The following is a 21706-nucleotide window of genomic DNA, read 5'->3' as shown; positions in this document are numbered from 1 at the left end:
TGTCAATAATTGTCAGAAGTAAAGAGTTTGCATTCTTATCATTATTAGTTTAGTGAAGTTGATTACATTTTATATTAAGGAGCAATTTTTTTATTGTGAGTTGAAGACTTCGCTAAACATTTATCATACGTCATATTAATCGAACAGAGTTTAATTTTATGATAAGAATATAATATTGCCCAATCAGTGAGAGTAACCGACATTAAAATAATAGATATGTTCACACACCAATTATCACAAGTGTTTAATGCTCATCTCTGTGTTTGAATGTGGCACTAAATAGATAGTCTTGTGCACTTGCATTTACACACAATGATTCTTCAAGAGATTTTGTATTATGTCCTGACTCTTCCTGTGTTCGTTCGAAATCTGGGAGAAGGCTTTGTTGGTAAAATCACTAAACTTAGACTTAATCATTATCCTGGCTTCCCATCTAAGAAAACCTTATTTACGAGGAAAGTAAAACTAAAAATATTTTCCTCAAAAAAAACAAAAAAGGATAATATTTTGTATAAATACGGCTGTCTCTCTACTAATATTTAAGGAATTGCAATGTAAACAAATTACCCTGGTTTCAGTTTAATCCTCTTTAGGCAGCCTGGTTTATGTTCAGGATCTACACTGACAGAACTACAGTGTTTATATAAATTATTTAATACAGTTTTACATTCTGCAGTCTTCTTGTCCAGAGTTAGTAGGTCAGGGTGCAGATTTCTTCTTTTCTCACAGCATAAACACACAAAAAAAATCATTTTCTCCTGGTTTTGCTGTAGACTGTTCTTTCCTTCAGCTATTTCCCAGAGCATTCCAGTAGAAAGTTTTCCAGCTGGGTAAACAATACGATTTCCATTTTAATGAAATTCAGTGGGACATAGCTTTAAAAAAGCCGCGTTCCACCAAACTATTGGAAGCAAAAGTTTTATTTGTTTATTGTGTCACAGATTCAGCTCTGCGGCAGTGCTGTTAACGTCTTCATCATGTTGATGGTATAAAAAAGCAGGCCATCTCAAAAGGTTGGAAAACAACCTTTTGTTTCTCAACCTACTGTATGAGAGCAAATGTCTTGGTCTTAGATGTGGTAGATGTAATAGGGGCACTTTCAAGACAAGCTCTATTTTTTATTCTAGTTTCAGTCTTTGTGCACTAAATAAAGGCTAAGAAGAGCTTGCAAATCCTTCATGTATCAAAAAAATATTTTAAATATTTTAGGGAGGTACTTATACCACCACCAAGTAAAGCTTATAGGAAATCACTTAAAATAATCTTGCTTCTGAGTTAAAGATGAAATTCCATGTCCTTAAACCAGATTTCCTCAAACAGACGAGACACTATAATCTGAAGAACCTTCCAGAAAGAAGAAGAAGAAATGACCCTGCTGTTATAAGTCAGTACTGTCAGAACTAGAGGAATGTGTTGGCTAGTACAGCTTTTTGTCTATGAAGACTGATGGGACATGGGTTTAAGGTTGTATTTAAAACATGTCTCCCATCTTTGTAGATGCAGGCCCAGAAAAAAGTTCAAAATAAAATACAGAACAGAAAGATGAATTTCCATTTCTTTCCTGTGTTTTCTAAGCTTATCCTAAAATATTTTTAAAATATCTTCTCGACAAGGCTGAGGAGTGCAGACTTTGAACATGCCATCACTCTCAGATTCTTCAAAACCTTTGCTGTTTTCAGTTGTGGAAAATTTATGTGAAGCCGTTAACTTTCTGTAAAGGTGAAAAATGTAGGGAGCTATGTCTGAGGTGTCATTGTGTAATAGTGCACTTAACATTTGATGCTGGAATGTACTCTCAAATTGCAAAGTTATTAAGTTAGACAGATCTTGAAGGGAAAAATAACATCTGCCACACTGTATCAATCTGAAGATGAGATAACATTTTTCATCTGACCTAAATTCTTTATACCTCACTGTTGGTCATGATAGAACTTGTTTCTGAAAAGATTTTTAAAAATTCATTGTATGGTAAAGAAAATAAAAAAAGGACCCTAAGAATGCTTTTTGCTTTCCACTATTGTAAAATGCATTACATGTTCCAATTTTTCTGAGATCATTTCTCTGAGATAGAAATTTACATACAATTTGTAAGATGAATCAAGATGCAGTGTTTTTGTTATTACTACTCAATACCTTTCATAGGAGTGACAAACAGACACATCTCAATTGATGTTACACCACCTTAACTATTGTACAAAAAGCTGTTTATTTTGGGTTTTCATTTGGAATTCAAGAACAGAGCGATCGTGACAGAACTGCAGTGGTTATGTAAATTATTTTATATTGTTTCACGTTCCTCATTTCTTAGTTATTGTTTTACATTGTTGGCTTTTGTCACCTTTGTAAGTTTCACCTGCATGTCTTACTTGCTTACTGAAGGTGAATATGAAGGAGCTCCCTCAGAACACAGGTTGAGTTTTTTTTCCCCACTTTCTTCCTGTCACTGGATGACAGTGACTGATTCTCCCAAAGTGGCAGCTGACAACTGGCAGAGGATAGGGGGTGGGCATTCATCATCATGGGACTTCTCCGAAAGAGTGACACTCTTGTTTCTTGCCACATGCTGGCAAGCATGTGAGACATTAGTGATAGATGTGTTGATCCTCCGATCAGCACTAAATCTCTCTAGTAAGACACTTTGCAATGTGGGCTTAACTATAAAATGCATTCAAAATCGAATGGATATTGTAGATTAGATAGGAGCATGATAAAATAAGATTCCATATTTAAAATAAAAATGTGTTCCTGTGTTTTAAATGAAAAGTGGAAGTAAAAGCTAAATACTTATTCAGGGAAAATTAGAAAGCGTTCAGTAATTTGTTGCCAGCATGTGTCTAGATGTTTTATCTTCAAAGTTCCTTAACTGCAAGACACAAGGCATAAATAGGAAATATGCCACCTAGAATATTGTGGCTTTGGCTATTTGGCTATTTGACTTTAATCAACACAGTGGTACCTGCAGTGTCAGTGGTTGCTGGTGCATTTTATGTAGCAGAATTTCATTCAGAACACTCTGCAAAGTGCTGGTACAGGAGTTTATGTAAAAATAGTTCCATATTATGACCTTAGTTTAAAACTTGCGATTCACCTGCTTTGCATAATCCAGTGAGCAGTCATAAAAGTTCATGCTTAATGCTCTGGTGCTTTAAAAAATGTCTTGTCACAGTGTTTCTGGGATGAGTTGGATGAGTTGCTTAGTTCCTTCTACATTTACATAGCTTTAACTATGTATGTTTTTACACTTCAAGTAGCTGTGTAGAGTTTGCATGCACTTAATTTGAAGTTTTAGAGGGCTGGAGAAGTCCTGGTGTTTACCTGAGTCCTGCATCTATTCTTGCCCTGTAGATTATGAAGCTGGCTGTCTATGGGATGCTGCCGCGCAATCTCAGTAGGAGAACCATGATGCAAAGGCTGCATCTCTTCCCAGATGACGTAAGTGATCGAATTTCCTTAGGGCAAGCGTTTTATCCTTTTCTTTTTTTTTATCTTTTCAGAACTTTTCATTGGATGGGGCTTCTCCATTGTTGGTTTGTAGACATAGAATAGCAACGAGCAGAGATTAATGTAATAAGCTTTCACAGTGTGGTTGGAAGCACATTTTTGTTTTTTTGAGAGACATTCTATGCACGTCTGTCCCTCTTCGTGAGATATGCAATATCTGCAGTCCTCACTGGCGAGGGACAGCATTAACTGCAATTAGCATGGTTCAGCTTAGATGGAAGCTGGCATAAAATGATGTTTTGGTTGATACAGCAAAGTCGCAGTCTGTTTCTCGTTTTAGGTAATTCCAGAAGACATACTTCGGAACATAACAGAAGAGCTTCCACAGCCCAGGACGGTGCCCAAAAAGCTGAGCGAGTACACACAGGAGGAAAGGGAAGCTTTCCCCAGACTATGGACTCCGTGAGTGTCAAGATATTTTTGTAGCCTACTCTGGATAATGATTTATTACCACGTAAAGCAATACTGCAGAGTTCTTTCTCGCTATGATAGTCCCCCTGTTGCACTGGATTAGTTTCAGGGTAGTAAAACTTCAGGCTGACTAATCATCTTTAAGGCTTTTTGTTCATTGGGTGCACTGTTTATTCTCCTGCTCCATTGGCTTGTACTGATTTACTGCTGTAACATCACGCACCTCGGTTTGTTACAACTTGCCATGTGGTTCAAGGCAGAGTTCTGCTCAGGGTTTTGAAATTGCCTTGTCTGAGCTGTTTGAAGCCTGGCTGAAGTGTGCCGAGGTGAAAGGTCAGGCTGGCCCGTGTCCATGTACAAATTCAAACCTGGGAGGCTTTCAGAATACCTAACATCTAAATCAACTTTAATTATATTTATATGAAAATGTGGTGCTACTGTATTAGCTGCGTGAGACTGTACAATAGTGGTTTTGATTTAGAAAGTATCATATTTTTTCACTTTTGCATAAATATTTTGCTTCTTTTTGTTATATGTGCGTTATACTGATGGGTGAAGTTTCCTAAATTAGGAAAACGAGAAAATATGACCTTATAAATCAGCTTGAATTAAACAGTTTTGAAATGTAGAATATCAAATTACATTTCTGCGAATACTTTAGTTTTTGACATAATACTTTTTCATTCTTTGATATAATCATCAACATCTGATTTTGTTTTTCTTTCTTATTTGGTTTCTTATTTCTTATTTCAGGGATATTGAGAATGTATCTTTATTTTTTGTTTAAACGATAAATAGGAACGTCTTAGTTAAAATATCCTATAATATATACATACTGCACATTTCATGTATCCCTATATTTTACTGCACTGACACCATTAGAAATATGTTAGCATTCGTTTTTACTTGTCGTGTTCAGCTCGTAGCCTGAAATCCCCTCTGGGAGTTTTATAATTAAAATGTATGTCAAAATAGTCTTAACATCCATTTTGATTCACAGAGTACACTATATCAAATTAAGTCTTCTATAAGTCTCAGAAAAGTCTTAACTTATTATACTTAGCTATTTGTCTATATTATTTTTTGTTTTTTCCGTGCTGTATTAGCTACTATATCTCATTACCAAGGAGCAAGATTATTTTTCAAAGCTGTACGGTAGATGTTAAGTAACATCAAAACAAAGTTAAAATCAGTTTTTAAGGAATTTAGGCTACCTTATAAACTATTATTTCTTCAACATTTTTTATCTGTTTAAAAAACAAATTTAAAAGCAAAACATGATCACTGTGATCACTGGCAGTAATTTTACAGTGTATCTGAATATAGTGCAATGAACGCAGGAGACAGTTCTTCCAAAGGAAGTTTGGAGGCAGTTTCCAACAAGCTACCAAGCAGTGTTGCTGAAACCGATACCCTGGCTTCTATCAAGAAATGGATAGATTAGAATCTCAAATAATTTAGGAACTAGCTACCAGACAAGCTGGGCTGAATGCCTTCCTCTTGTTTACAACAATTCTTATGTTCTTATGGTCCTGGAAGGTCATTAACCAGTTCGGTTTAACTGTAGAATTACACCATAAGCAGTGATGTTATATCTAGGAAACCTGACCTGAGCATCTACTGCCCTATTAGAAAACCATATTTCTTAATAAAAAGCATTTAAAATGCAACCTGGTTACATCACTGTGTTCCTAGCTACCTCAAATGCTATTTTCTTAAGATTTAGTAAGATTAAAAATAATTTGAAACACCTGAGGTAAGGATTTTTCAAAATTGTGATTAAACATTAAATATTGTGGATAATAAAGTGAAAGTCATGACAATCTTACAGTTTCCTAAAAAGCTGTCTCAAATAACTTTTTATAAAAATGAGTATTAAAAAAACTTTGCTTCCTCTAAGCACATGTAGAGTTCATGTCCCTTCAGCAACAGTTCTGTACTTTGCTCTTATACCTTTAACGTACATCTATACGACCAAACCCTTTTTTAAGGATAAATAATTGGGGGATGGGTGTCTACATGTTTTCTGAGTCTGTACCTTGTACATTTTGTTTAGCAAAAACCCCCCTATGATTTGTGCTTTTTCCAACATCCTTATGGTTTTCATTTTGCAGTATGTTGTAGTCTAAAACAGCCCTCATAGCATTACAAAGGGTGCACAATTGCTCTGATCAGAAGAGCCTTTTTTTCATAGTTGGGTGATTTTCTATTTGACTTCCTGCATGGCTTCACTCAGCTTCTTGTGTTAAGTTTGCTTTGCCACCAGGCAGAACATGCATCTAAAAGCATGTTCAAGCCAGTCGCCATATCACCCTGCAACTCACTTCACTGGCAGCCCACTGAAGCTCAGCAGGTGTGAGTCTGATCAGTACCTGAATGGGAGACCCCCTGTGAAAAACTAATGTTGCTGCTGTGCTGGTAGAGTTATTAGTGGGACCAACAGGGGGTGCTCACCCTGCAGTCATTGTAGGTCCTAATGTTCCTGTATAGTGACCACTATACTGTAAAAAAAAGACATAATCCTTCAGATGAGATGTAAATCCGAGGTCCTGACTCTCTGTGGTCATTAAAAATCCCAGAGTGTTTCTGGAAAAGTATAGGTGTGCAACCCCAGTGTCCTGGCCAAATTTCCCATTGGCCTTTAATAATCCCCATCTACTTCATTCTGTTCTCCTCCCCACTGTGTGGTGAGCGTACTGGTGCACTATAGCTGCCGTCACGTCATCCAGGTGGGGCTGCACACTGGTGGTGGTGGAGGGGAGTCCCCATTACCTGTAAAGTGCTTTGAGTGGAGTGTCCAGAAAAGTGCTATATAAGTGTAAGGAATTATTCTTGAAAAAATACATTAAAACCTTTTATGGACAGCTTTTGGGAAGGATGCTTCATTCCAGAATTAGCTTCCTCCATTCCTCTCTCAGTTCAACTCTGCTAATTTTCCTTTCACCATTCTACTTTCACCATTAATTTTTTTTTTTGTTCCTTACCGGATTAATTTCCAAATTCCCTCTTCTATTGCTCCAATATCTTTATTACTTTTGGCTCCCAGTGGGTGTTACCTTGTTGTAAAGCTGTCTTCCTAAAACACAAAAAGGCCCTTAAATCTTTCTTCCTCCGGATAGACAACTGCCTGTTTGCCCGTTGTTCCACAGTGATCTGTCATCGGTCTCAACTCTGGCGTTTTCGTTTTGCTGGCATCCTCCACAGCTGCCTCCCGCAGCATGAGGAGTCCTTAGGTGTTCACTGTTTTCCACTACTTGGATCATAAAACTGTCATTTCTTCACTCAACAAGGATAACCTCCTGTCGTTTCCCAGTCTCGGTCTGCTTGTGCAATATATGGCCTTATTTTCTTTTCTTTCTTCACCTCGGCCAGGGAACATGGCCAGCAATGGTGTCCTTGGCTGTGGGGCTTTTTGCATCTGACCGGCATTAAGCGTAAATTTGCTCCCAGTACCTCACAGGATTTTGCTGATTGATACTTATCCATTGACCTGCTGTGGCACACTGGAGATAGTATGTGGCAGATCTTCCTTACCTGGCGACTGCTCCGGAGGATGTGCTGAAATTACACCTTTGAAATACGGTGTAATAAAATAACTGTCCCTCTCTCTTATATTCTGTAACCTACTGGTCTCACCAGTTTCCCCTTTTGTCTGAATCCAGACTCCCTACCCCTCTGGACCCCCTTCAGTTTGCATACCACCCCAACCGGTCTACTGATGATGCTGTATCTCTTGCCCTTCACCTGTCCCTTTCCCACCTGGATAAGAAAGACCCTTATGTAAGAATACTTTTCATTGACTTCAGTTCAGCATTTAATACAATCGTCCCCCAGAAGCTGACAGAAAAATTTAAATTGCTGAATCTTAACACCTCCCTCTGTAACTGGATTCTGGACTTTCTGACCGAGAGACCTCAGACAACGCGGATCGGTAATAACATCTTCAGCACCATCAGAATGAGCACCGGAACCCTCCAGGGCTCTGTGCTCAGCCCACTGCTGTTCACATCGATGAATCATGACTGTTCTGACAAGCACAGTTCAAACTGCATCATCAAGTTTGCCGATGACGCAACAGTGGTGGGCCTCATTAGCAACAGCGATGAATCATCGTAGAGAGAGGAGGTGGAGCAACTAGTGGACTGGTACACAAACAACAACCTCTCTCTTAATGTAAACAAAAAAATATAGATAATCATTGACTTCAGGAGGATCCAAGCTGATCACTCCCCACTGTACATCAATGGCTCCCCTGTGGAGACAGTTAGAAGCACCAAGTTTCTTGGTGTACACATTACAGATGACTTGTAACACCACTGAGAGCACCTTGACCAGCTGTGTCACTGTTTGGTTTGGGAATTGCAACGCCTCAGACTGCAAGACCCTACAACAAATTGTGGAAACAGCTGAAAAGATCATTGGAGCCTCCCTCCCTTCCATTTCTGTCACCTATCACAAACGCTGCTTACACAGGGCCTCCAGTATAGTAGATGACCCCTCCAACCCCTCCCACAAACTCTTTGCCCTCCTACCATCTGGAAAAAAATATCCCCAGTGTACGGGCTAGCTCCACCAGACTCTGTAACAGCTTCTTCCCACAGGCTGTCAGGCTCCTCAACACACTGGAATTTACTTGCACCCACTCCAATTCCAGAAACAGGTTTAAATTCCCCCAGTGTGTTGTGTATATTGTATTATGTATTTGCCTTGTAATTTGCACTATCTGGACTTTGCACTATATGTTCTACAATCTCTGTGTCAGTGTCCTGTCTGTCCTGTCTGTATTTGCACCGTGGACCAGGGGAAACGATATTTCGTTCTACTGTATACAGTATATGGCTAGAATGACTTCACCAACACCCCCTTCTATCAGAAATGGCAGTTGACAATGCCCTACCTACCTCCATTCCCAATGGAGCACTGGCTCCCTGGAGAGTAAGCTCACAGGTGGTGGCTAAACCTTTTCAAACTTAGTCTGGCCCTGAGTCAATGGGCAAGTCGTGGGCATTAACAACGACCCGCTTCAGTCCTCGATCTGGAACTGAGTTAACCACAACACGTGCTCTCAACACGAGACTGTTGTCCAACTGAGCAGACTGGTCTAACCATGAGACCAACAAGTCTAATCTGACAACTAGACCAAACACCTTCTCCTGTGTTGGATGTTTTTTTAAATAAACCTCATGAATTCAGAACAGGAATCTTATTGTCTTACAAGCTTTTCTTCTCCACGATGTCCCTAAGATGTACTCTAGTGACATAAATGGACATAGACACCCCGAGATTCAATTCAATGTAGAACTTTGCTCAGGTTAAGAGGGATATGTGCGTGATGAGCCGGAGCTACTTTGTTCAGTAGCTAACACAATTATAACACGACCCATAGTACCTACAGTATCTAAGTCGTGTAATTTCTGAAAAAAGATTGCCAGTGCTAATGGCGTTTTGTTATACACAAACAAGGAAGTCCTTATGTACGTTGTGCATTATATTAATTCTATAGTCTAAACTCATTTGATTTTACGCGTGCAGTAATAATGGTTCACAAACCTGTTCTTAAGAACATCCATGTCAATCCAGGATTTTTTTGTGATCCAACCATCACTAGATGATTTATTTAAGGATCTGCACTGATTTATATTGGATATGCACATCTTACTTATTTAAATAAATAAGGAAATGTTACTGCATTGTGCATGGTGTAAAACTGTCTGTATTTAAATAAATGGTCCGTCTGGTTGGACTACAAGTTTGAACTAATTTGGGGACCCTAGAACAGATCTGGGAAGCTTCACTGTTTGGTTCTTTTACTTTACAGACAGGAACCCCCAGCTTGCAGTCGAAAATATATACCAGGTCAACACAGCTAGCTAAATTGTCCCATGAATGAAAGCATCTGTGGCTTCTGCACACAGTGCTCAGTTCAGTAACATTTCTGACCTTCATTAGGAAACCAAAACATAAAAGCAGAGCTACCTAGTTAGAGCAAGAGCAGACAGAAATTTGAAGCTGTGTTATTGGAGTCTGTTACCTTCCTCCTGTAATTATAGCAGAGGGGAGAGGCTTTATAACAGATTTTGAAGGAAACTAGGTGGCATGTAATTAAACTTATGAAAAAGGAACATGATTTCACACGATAATCTGTGAGACTCTCATATCTGTTTTAATTAAAACCTAAAGAAAAACCTTCTGATGTTTTTTTTCTTTCAGTGATAAAGCAAATTACAGTAAATATGTGGAAATATGTTAAATATTCTGTCTCTGCATGTTTAGCACATTGATTAAAAACTTTAATATTTTTAAATAATTGATGTGCATGAAATAAACTTTACCATAAACGTGACCCGATGCCAAATGTATAGTTTTACTGAAGATAGAGAACGGAATGAGAAACGCACCATGAGCATCGTAAGAAAAAAAGAGAGATGGGTTTTATTTCTGCCTGCAGCTTGGCCATACTTTGTTACCACACTAGGGTAAAATGAAGAATGCTTGCACCCACTCACTCATGTTGTATTATAGTCTTTTTTATTTCATTGCATTTATTTCTTCAACTATTTTTTTTCTCTAGCTGTTGAAACACTATGTTTTTGATAGATGGGTCTACATTTTTGAGTACAATGATTTTTAAGGAGCAGAGGTTTTTGTTAATGCGCCCATATTGAGATTACAGATTTCTCAGTCAATGCGGAAAAAAAAATGTCCCCTGCGATTTATAGTGTCTTTGAACACAGAAGGATTTGGATTGTCTTCTGTATATACATACTATACCGTGTGCACACCAGAAGTTTAAATAAATACAATATTTTCCAAGTCATTAATGTATATTTCCTTTAATAGTGTATAAGACAGAGTGACACTTTTACACATTTCATAATGCTGTGAGGCAACTTGCCCAGCCTCTGAATAACCTGCCAAACAGTATTAATATAAAGTTGGTCACGATAAAGTATTCTATGCCATGTGAGACGTAGATTGATGGTCTTTGGTCTTTGTGGTTGAACATTTGGAATTTTTGGGATAATCTTTTTCTACCCAAGGAGGCCCCCGGTCGTGAAAAGAAGAGGCCTTTGCATGTATCACATCCCAGACTTTCCATCAAGAAAGCCTCCTTGACTTCAAGGAAGACCTGGATTCCAGAAATACTCCTCATCAAGTTTACACAGCAGTGCTTCTCTGACTTGACATATAAAACCTCTGTTAGATGAAGTGTAGAGTTTCAGAAAAAAAAATCCTTGGTTTTCTCAGAAAGTGTATTAAAATGTCTCAATTTTCCTGATTTTTCTATCCCTTTGGCTGTGGAAGTGCACTGATGTGCCGCTTGAGAAAAGAATATTGTAGTGGCAGAAGGATGCTCAGTTCAGGCACTGTCAGTGTTGCGTCGGTAGCTATGGTACTCTCTGCTTGCCATGTGCTACAGAGATTGTTACCCTAAGCATGCTGGGCATGTTACTTGCCTAACTGGACTAAATGCATGAGTCACACCTGTGTGAAAGTCCTTGCATACTTGGTGTCCCTCATGTGCTCATTTTTCTGTCCAGTACCTGTATATATATGTATGATGATGCCCTTATCCAGATCTGCTTACAAAGTTTGAAAAGAAGTTGTGGGTGTATAGAACAAGTAAGATCAGATCACTGTATATGGCCAATAAAATTTCTTGTATTAGGAATTTGTCTTTTTGCATACCCCAACTTGTTCTCCATCAGACAGAGACAGGGAGAGAAGCTTGGGGTCAGAGCGCAGGGTCAGCCATTTATACGGCACCCCTGGAGCAGTTGGGGTTAAGGGCCTTGCTCAGGGGATTCCTCTGCTGGCCATGGGATTTGAACCGGCAACCTTCCAGCCATAAGCGCAGATCCTTAGCCACAGAGCCACCGCACCGCCCCAAATTTACCCTCCCATATTGTTTAAGCCAGGGCTTCTTTTAAGAAAAGCATGACAGAGACTCTCAAATCCATTAGCTACTAACTACCAAAAATAATATCTAATATCTATTCTACACTTAAAGAAAAGCAAATTCTGAAATTTGGAATATGACACACAATGTTAATGAATTATACTTGATTCAGGCAGTCTAGCTTTACTGTAGTAATTTCTAAATTGCTTTAAATAGGCATACAGTGGATGGATTCCTGGTGAAAACTAAATTTTGGTACTGTACAACCTGTTTGACTACATATTGTCAATAGACTTTTAGACTAGATAGTGATTTCTGAAACTTTAGGAAATGTGAGATTTTGTTTGAAATTTGTTTAGTTGTTAATTTCAGGATGAGCTGAAATTAAGGTGTGTAATTATGTGTTACATGTAGAAAATGCAGCTGCACCATCCCCAAGTGTCCTTCCTCCTTGAAAACTGGTTTATTTTCTGATTTGATGTGTCCGGACATCTACAGTACCATCACACAGAACAGCCTGAAACATCTGTTACCCATCTGGGCAGCATTTATGATCTAAATGTGCAAAAGCAGACCGATGTTTTGAAATGGATTTCTGGGGCTTTATTCTTAAAACAATGAGAAAAATAAACCCAGAAGGAAAACACAGAAAGGTCTTTGGGTGAGCTCCCAATTCTTTGTCTGCTTGTGAGACCGTCTTCAAAAATGTTCTCGACCAGCGCAGTCTAGGGAGCTTGTATGCCACAGGGCTTTGTTCAGTTAGTTCCACAAGACGAGTACGCCTTGGTCTGAATGCACTGGCTGGAATTTCTCGAACACCAGACAGTGCGGAGAGTCTGTCGAGACTTGACCCAGCAGGGCAGACGGCTGGAGTTACTGGTTATGTTCATTGCCACTCGGCAGTCAAATGTCAGGTGTCCAAATCTTTACCACTGCCTTTTCGATCACGAAATAACAAAAAAAAAGTTCCTTTTCAGAAGGTATTGTATAATCTTAAACTGCTTTCACTTGAGATCTTTCTGTAAATGGCCCATAATTTGACTGTGTGACCTATGGGGTATGCTGCACATCTTGTGTTGATTTTGTCATTTTTACCACAGCAGAAACAGCCTGGTAAACCGCAACTATTGTGTATGTTTTAGTACTTCTTTTTGTTTACTGGAATACTTACAAATATCTACTGCTTATTTTGCAATTTATGTTCCACAGAGCCACAAAGGGAAAACGTTTTTAAATGGCTGTGTTCAAATTCTTTGTTTACCTGTGGACTGACAAGGTCACCATTAAAGTACAATCTGAAGAGCAGGATAACCCTCACAGTGAACGGATGTTCACGCATTAGTCTTTATTCTTAAATGCAACCAAAAATGTACAAACCCATAAAAATCTTTACTGCCAGGTTTTTTAAATTTAAATTTTATCACTTTACCAAAGAAAACAGAAGTTACAGTGATTCTTAAATAGTCCTGTCTTTCAATCTATATAATAAGGGCTCATATTAACCCCATGGCCTTATATAGATTATTGTTACATACTGATCAGGGTATCCGCTGTTTTGTAATATCCCCATGTTTAATAAAATTGCATTCTGCACTTTGATTTGAACCTTTTAAACCTCTCCGTGTAACCTTCCCTGCCATGTTTGCTTATGGTGAAATGCTTCATGTGGCCAGTACACATCATGTCTGCTGAAGAACAAACCACATTTAAAATGCTTCTTGGGAAACACTAGCATCATAAATGTGCACCTTTTGTTATAATATGATTATTTTGTGACAGCTCTGATCTTAACCAATATAGTGTTCACAATCAGGGATAAATCAATTATTTGTAAATAATTGCTAGCTGTTGTTCAGTTCTGGTTTTGTGTGGGCACAGTACCTCTTTGTGAGTGAGTGCAGGAGAGCAGGCTGTCAGTGCATAGCCCCTGCTTCATCGATTAAGCAGGATATGTGGTCAAACAGTACCGACAGAGGTTACTTAAGGGTAGCGATCCCTGGTGTGCTGATTTAGCTGGGGCAAATGTGCAGTCAAGGGGTCTCTCCCTCATGTGTGAAGTTCTTTCTGCCCCATTATCATCATCCCAAGAGGGGGAATAAATAAGGGAAGGCATCTGGGGAGTACAGGGGGTAGCATGGGGCTAGTGTACAGTACATGACCCATTTTTACAGTGATGCCTCTGTTCGTCACCTCTTTTCCAAAACATATCTGGTGAAACCAAGCTGTCGTCAATATCGTTTTGTCACATTTCGCATAGTACTGATAATATGCTTATGATTATCGACAGACTGAAAACCCAGATTAATCCCTCAATGCCATGGATTTGTGTTTTTCCTCAAGAGTGGTATGTTCTCCAAAATATTTCATCTTAGGCAAGTTGACAGATGATGCTTTACTTGGAGAGTTTTAAGAATGGTAAATCATTTAAATTGCAATTTTAATAATGACAGAAATGATACTGTATAACAAGTGGGATTGCTGGTCAGTGCATATTGTAATATTTCATATATGCTCATGGAATATACTGTATAGAAACCCTTTAATGGGAACAACTACAAGGCAAGGTCCACACAGAGAGACATAAAAGATAATGAGCATAGCATCAGCAATCTGGAACTCTTTTGTTCCCAGTTATCTATTAATAGAGGTAATTAATCTTCTTAATTAAAGCTAATATAATTTGATCCCACTTCCCAAAGACAAAATCCAAGCATTAATTGATGATAACAATGAGTAAGAAGTTATATATGACTTGGCATTATATTATTGTTTCTGTTTTATCACATACGTTCATGGGTTTCATGAGAATAAAACTGGAATGCATAAACATTCAGCAAGGGAGGACTTGACCTTCGGTTTGTTTTAAAATGTGACATTAGAAGTACTATTGTTCAGTACTAATTTTGTTTTTAGACTATGTAGAAACAGATTTGGAGTTAACATGACCCTGTGCATAATGAAGAGTCTGAAAAATATGAAAACTCATACTCCTGAATCGTGTTCTTATTGTCAGACATATTGCTGGTGCTATATTAAAACACACAAGGCTATGTCCTAAGGTAGTGTCACTTGTCAATTGCAGGCTATTTGTAAAAAAGCTTACAAATCTGGGATACTTAGTTGTTTTCTGTGGAAGAGACCTTTACCTTCTAAAATTATTCACGTCTTTTGTTCCGTTTCCCAGACAGAAGGAAATGTGAATGGAATTCCATACCCACGTAATTGAGCAAACAAGCACCATTATTATGAATGGAGCTGAATTACGACCCTGTCACAAATGGAATATTCTAGTGAGGTATTGAAAGGCTGCATTTCCTATACAAAAGACAAAAAAAAATGGAATGCTTAGTATGAGCAATGCAGTAATTTAAACAGAGAAAACAATACTGCTTTCAAAAGAAATGGAGAAGATATCCAAAATGTTCTGACATCTCAGATTCAATAACCCTACACAGTGAAACAATTGAAGTTACTACCTTTTTCTTAATGTACTGGCTCTGAATTTTAGACTTCAAAACATTGTCATCAGAAGCTTGATATAATGTGTTTCTTTTGGCTTGTAGAAAAAAAAAGATGTATTGTTTGAGAATACCATTGTATGGACTGTACTGCTCGTCTGTAAGGTGTAGCTTATTCCTTTTGGTGCTTTTTGAGTTTTTCTTGTAAGAAGAAACAGATTTACAGAAAGTAATTTATTTCTTAAGTGAATATTATAACCTCAGACATACGTAGCATAAAAACAAGAATCTGAGAAATTTGGCCCATATACAGTGCTGAGAAACAATTTGTAAACCCCCTCAGGATTTTATTATATTTCACATATTTGAAGCCCGAAATGTTATTACATCTTAATCTAAGTCCAGATAATAGATAACGTTAACTTGATGAAGCAAATGACACAAGACATGATACTCTTTCAACAAAATATGCTGCGTTCAGTATCCACGTGACAAAGTATGTGAACCTTTAAACTCATTAACGTGTGGCTCTCCTTTGAGCAGCAATGACTGGAACTAAATATTTCCTATAACTGTCTCTCACATTGGTATTGAGGGATTTTGGGCCTTTCTTCCTTAGAGAACTCCTTTGACATTTGAGAGCTGCTATGTGTGGACAGATTATTACAGGTCCTGCCACAACAATTCGATGGGGTTTAGGTCCGGACTTTGACTAGGCCACTGTACAACTCAGAATTTCTTCTTCTGCAGCCATTTTTGTAGATCTGTTGTATGTTTAGGATCATTGTCTTGTTGAAAGACCCATGTTCAGTTCAGCTTCAGGTCATGGAAGGATGGCCTGATATTCTCAACCATCCATTTTCTAATTCCTTTATCTAATATAGGGTCACGGGGGGAGTTGGAGCCTATCCTGGCATGCATGGGCACAAGGCAGGATTCTTTTTTGGAGAGCATTCGTTTTCTCCTTACTATCCTTCCATGAACACCATTCTTGTTCAGTTCATTTTCTGATGGTTGCGTCATGAACAAAGTAATTTTCACATTACCAAAGATGAGAGTGGCCTCTAGTTCCTCCAGTGTTACTCTTGGGACTACTGTAGCTTCCTTGATGATTTTCTGGTTTGTGTTTGAAGAGACTTTGGTGGGATGAGTGCTCCTGGGTAGCATAAAAGTGTCCTTGAACTTTAGCCCTTTGTTGACTGTCTGACAGTCGGATGGTGGAGAACTAAATCCTTAGGAATTGTTTTGTAGCCCTTTCCGGACTGAAGAACAGGAACATTTATGAGATCCTCAGGGATTTCTTTAGACCATGGCATGTCTTGTTTCTACACAAGTGTATGGTGAAGACCAACCTTCCATTTTTGAATCTTTATATAGAGTGGAGCCTTTTCAAAATCAGCCCCCAGGATCCATATGATAAGTTAAACACAGCATTCTAATTATTCCATTCATTGAGCTGATGAAACTAGGAGTTCGCTTAGTTTTACACATCTCGTGTACATTCATTATTCATTGTTTAATTTTTACATGGACAAGAGACATGGAATTGGTTACTATAAACCCTGCTGGATATTTACATAAAGACTAGTTTTGTTTAAAGAAAACTATTGTGGTAAATCTATGAAATATCCATATTTATCTTTAGTGTTCACAAACCTTATTTCGGCACAGTAGCCCATTTGGTAGTTAGTTGCTTAATAATCCATGGATCTCGTATATAAAAGAAGCCAGGGCACTAGCTTGAGTAACATATAACACATTCCATGTTCCCACCACCCTTTGCATAAAGAAGCGATTCTTTACTATTTCTCAGTTTTAAATGTACTTCCATTTATTTTTAATTTGTGTCAACATAAAAAGTGATAGTGATGGGATGGGAAACATCAAGGTGTCGGAAGGGAAGTGACTGTTGTATTTGGTTTATTAAGTTACTGTTTCACTGGGGTCTTTACCAGGATAGAAACTGACAAGGTGCCTCAGGCTGAGAAAGCATCACGTTTTAGTATAAAAGAGGCAGAAGCACTTAAGATAAACCTCCGGAGTCAGATGGTAATCTACTAATTAAATGTAAGAAAACAAGATGCTGTTCCATTGCCTATTAACAAGATGTTTCCAACAGTTTTTTTTAATTAAAAGTACCAATTGACTGGAACATAGCTAATGTATTGCCTACCTTTAAAACGGGTGACAAAACTGTGCCAAGTAATTATAATATTGACAATTACAGTATAAGACATGAATTATTATAAGAGTCATGTATGGAAGCAGCATCCTAGGGGATAGTAAAAACTTCAGAAAACGTTAAATGATTAATTATCAAGTAGCAGTCAGTAGATATTGAAAGTAATGCTTATAGTTTAATTGAGAGCTTATTAATGTACAGAAAACTGCACAGATAAGGGTTAAATTCTCCAGTTTGGGTGATCTAATTAGTTGAGTACCATAGGGATCTGTATTAGGACCACTGCTGTTCCCAATTTCACATAAATTATAGAGGCTGAAGGAGAAACTCTCAACTTAAAGGAGCTTATCGTCTAGACAATATAAGTAAGGCAAACAATGTTGGGTTATTTAGTTAAAGCGTAGAATTTAAACCATGTGATGTTATGTTCAAATTGTACAATGTTTTCTGAATCAGTCCAGAGAAGTCAGGCTAGATCCATCCCTGGGCTTGAAGTATTTCCTTACTTTTATTTACTTTTTTATGTTCCTTAAATAATGATATATATTTTTAGGTATATCCTACCCCTGTCATGGATACCCTCCTGTCACTGTCTTTCTCCTGATATAGCTGAGCTGGAGCCTCAGGCCAAGGTGAAGCTGTAGGACAGCTGAATTGAAGTTAGGCGGAAAGTACTCACAGCTGTGGCTCAGGGGACTGCACAGCACCTAGCGCAACTGCAGTGTATGCAAATCCAGCTCTAGTGTGGGTTAAGGAATGCTGGGAGGATGTGCTATGCTCTATTTTTACTTTAAACATGTTAAGAAACAGATTTATCATTTCTTGTTCAATTCAAATTTTGTTATTTAATAGAAGATATGGAAAAAACTGCAATCTTTGGCTGGTGCTTCTCGTATTTCATTAAGTTTACAACACGAAGGCTGCTAAGCCTAATATAGGTCCCATCAATCCGCATTAGAAGATCCTGTCCTGCGGGCTCGTTAGTGAGCAGTTGGACAAAACGCAAATTCCAGCGTCATTCTAAATCATTCAGGAAAACGGGAGTAGAGCTTTGTTGTACAAAATGCCATGAGTAAGGAGTCGCCCATAAATCTGCTTTTCGTCTCTCTCGTTATTCTAATCATTGTGTCGGTTTTGGGTGAGAAGCAGACGATGTGGCTGTCTCGAGCCATAATTCAGAATGCTCTTTCGCTGGAGTCGGACATGCTGAGACTGCTAGCGTTATACAAACCCTTTAAAACAGAAGTTTCAAGGGGCTGGATAATGCTTTCTAAAGGAGAATTGTTTTGATGCCAAAAACTCAAGCAATAGACTTCCTTTTCTTCTTTTTATGTCTTGTCCCATGCAAAAATTGAACCACATGTGTTATTTGACCTTGAGTGGATTTCAATTGTATTTCCATAGTTTGAGATAGTAACACAGTCACCTTCAAGTTTATACTTCATTTAAAAGCACTGTTTGAAAATTTGCAGTTAATCCATTAATTTAAGCTTTGACTAAGTACGTATAGTACATATGTGATTATGCATGCAGTTTTTTTTTAAATAAAATGTTTTCAGTAAATACTGATATCTGCAGACAGTAATTTGTAAAGCATGTACAAAGACTGGTTTATAAATGCAAACATACTAATAGGCACTTTCAGAGATCAGTGGAAATGTTTATATTAAGGTATAGAATTCTCAGCAGGTTTCCTGAGTTTTTTTTTACTGTTTCGAGTCTGTAAATGTTGAGGATTGCTTAATTCCCAAGCATTTAAAGGTAGGCTTGCCCATTCTGGCACAGGGTAACTCCTGTATCACTGTTGTCAGTCACATCTTTAGGTAAAATGTTTATTTTTCAAGTTGCACATCTTGGCAGTATTGTTAGGAAGTAGGAAATAATCCCAATCACACCCCTCCCCACCACCACTGCAAATACTTTACAACCAGCATGGTATTATGTAAGGAAAATCTGGTGCTTGTAGGGTGACAGCATTGTTAAGTCTTAAAAGATAAGACTTCTGACACCAGTTACACTACGCAGGGAGTCCTGCTCAGAGGGCCCAGTCAGTTTACTTTGTCAATCTCTTTTTTTTAAACAAGTATTGAAATTAACAAAACACACCTGCTTTGGAAGTGCACAGGGCCCCACTGTTTGTGTTACTGCTCAGGAAGGGCTCATCTCTTTAATCCACAGTATGGCCAGCTGTACCAGCATCTTTTATCTTTTCAAACACCAGTTCATTCTGTGACTTGAATTTAGTTTTTTTTTCTTTTTACTGTTTTTTTTTCTCCCACTAGCAGAATCAAAGTTCAATAACCAATGTTGAGGAATATTTAAAAGAGGGAAAAACTTTTTAGCAACAAAAAAAAAAGACTACACACTTACCAGTCTATACTTAAGCTTTGTGGTTAACAATAAGGCTTTCAGACTGAAACAAAGTGGGAGCTATATCCTCATTCAATTTTAATTTTGTAATTGGTAATTCAAGTAAAGGACAGACATAGATGAATACAATAAGAATTATTGTACAGTTTTGAATTCTACAATACAATCGTTTCTAGAGTGCAAAAATATTACTAAAAGAAAAGCAGTTCATCTATTTTATATCTTCTTTCAAAACAGTACTTTACGTGTTTTTCCTCATTACCGTTTATTGTTTGTGTTGCTTGTTTAGTTGGAATCAATTAGTTCAGGTGGGTAGCTGCGTCACCATGTGTAGGCTGCAAAGGAACAAGTAATAGGTTTAACAAGTAATAGCAATAGGTTTAATCCATGCTGAAAAGAGAAGAAAGAAAACAACGTTTCAGCTGTGGAGCCTTCTTCACACACTCTTTTCAGCATGGAAAAAACCTAGCAGTTGGAATCAATACCCATTGGAGATTAATGACATTTAATGGTGGCTCTGTGGCTAAGGATCCTACTCCGTTGGGCCCCTGAGCAAGGCCCTTAACCCCAGCTGCTCCAGTGGTGCTGTATAAATGGCTGACCCTGCGCTCTAACCCCAAGCTTCTCTCCCTGTCTGTGTCTGATGGAGAACAAGTTGGGGTATGCGAAAAGACAAATTCCTAACACAAGAAATTGTATATGTCCAATAAAGTGATCTTATCTTATCTTAAAAGATTAGTGTCTTGTAATTGGTTGTAATATCCCATCAATAAGGCACATTAGGTCAAATATCAGATCAGAGATGAGCCTGCAAAACTATCTTGCCTTCCATGAACTTAAAAGTTATGATGTCATGATGTTGTATGTAATGCAAGCCAACAGTGCCTAAATATACAGCACGGAAACAGCATTAGTGTCTCCACAGAACGTTATTATAGTACATTATAGTCTGGTAGTAATATAATCTGAAGGACTGTTGTATAACTGGGGGAAAAAATATTTGTTCACTAATCAAGCAATCCTGTTTATGTACAGTATACATGTATTTGTATTGTAATCTATCACATTCTATTCAACTTCACAGGCCTGAAGACTTCAGAATGAAGTAATCCTCACCATTAACAGCACCATCTGAAAGAAGATTACTTACAGATCCTTGATTATTTTCATGTTTAATAACATTTGCTAGAAGCATTTAACTTGATGATTTAAGCAGATGTTCCAGTTGTTCTATTAATGTAAAATAAAAGTTTTTTTCAACTTTAGTATGTGGCTTTGTTTTTTTTTTATAAAACCAAAAACATTTTTGAATAAAATGAAGTGAAACTTGCAGTAAATGTATATACAGCCTGTATTTCTGAAGAATAAGCATAATTTCAAACAGTTTCAAGGGTAAAAGTGAATTGAATAAATGTTCAGCAGGACAGAAAAGAGTTCCGTGGTTGTTTCTGTGGTTGTAAGTTCAATTTTGTTGAAACTTGGAATGTATTAAAATACAGATTTTTGGCCATTGCAACTTTTACCACAGACTGTTTTTGCATGCACTTCAGAAGTTTGACGGTGCTTTAATTTTACCCGCAGAGTAGTTCTAATAGACAGCAGATGCTTCCGTGAAAAATTCTGTATTCAAGTGTAGTCCTTTGAAGTAGTTTTGCTGTTACAATATAACTGGTTTTAAAATGGAAATTAATTTGCATTACCCAGCTATTTTTCTGTATATAAAATGCCAAGATAATTCCAGTTCATACGTCTGCTGCCTTTTTTACATCAATGACTGCAATCTATGCTGCCAGTTTGGAATTTAAATGTTGGGCATGTAGAAATATGGTGCTTTTCTGATGATCAGATCATCACAGCATAACTGAATACAAAATAAAGAATCTT

The 21706-nt window shown here is 37.8% G+C and overlaps 1 protein-coding gene across 1 annotated transcript in view; it reads left to right on the top strand.

Annotated features, from left to right (window-relative positions):
* The window catches only part of mrpl13 (mitochondrial ribosomal protein L13), a 28528-nt gene extending 7441 nt beyond the window's left edge, over positions 1 to 21087 (top strand). The window contains exons 5-7 of the mRNA XM_088929159.1: positions 3346 to 3432; positions 3782 to 3903; positions 20907 to 21087. Of these exons, the coding sequence (XP_088785285.1) occupies positions 3346 to 3432; positions 3782 to 3903; positions 20907 to 20931 (234 nt within the window). The 3' untranslated portion in view covers positions 20932 to 21087. The remainder of the gene's footprint in view (positions 1 to 3345; positions 3433 to 3781; positions 3904 to 20906) is intronic.
* The last annotated feature ends 619 nt before the right edge of the window (positions 21088 to 21706 follow it).

This window comes from Atractosteus spatula, chromosome 12 (genome assembly GCF_055471065.1).
Source record: "Atractosteus spatula isolate fAtrSpa1 chromosome 12, fAtrSpa1.hap1, whole genome shotgun sequence".
NCBI lineage: Eukaryota > Metazoa > Chordata > Actinopteri > Semionotiformes > Lepisosteidae > Atractosteus > Atractosteus spatula.
Note: the sequence above shows the minus strand (reverse complement) of the source record. Positions and strands in the feature narration are given on the sequence as shown.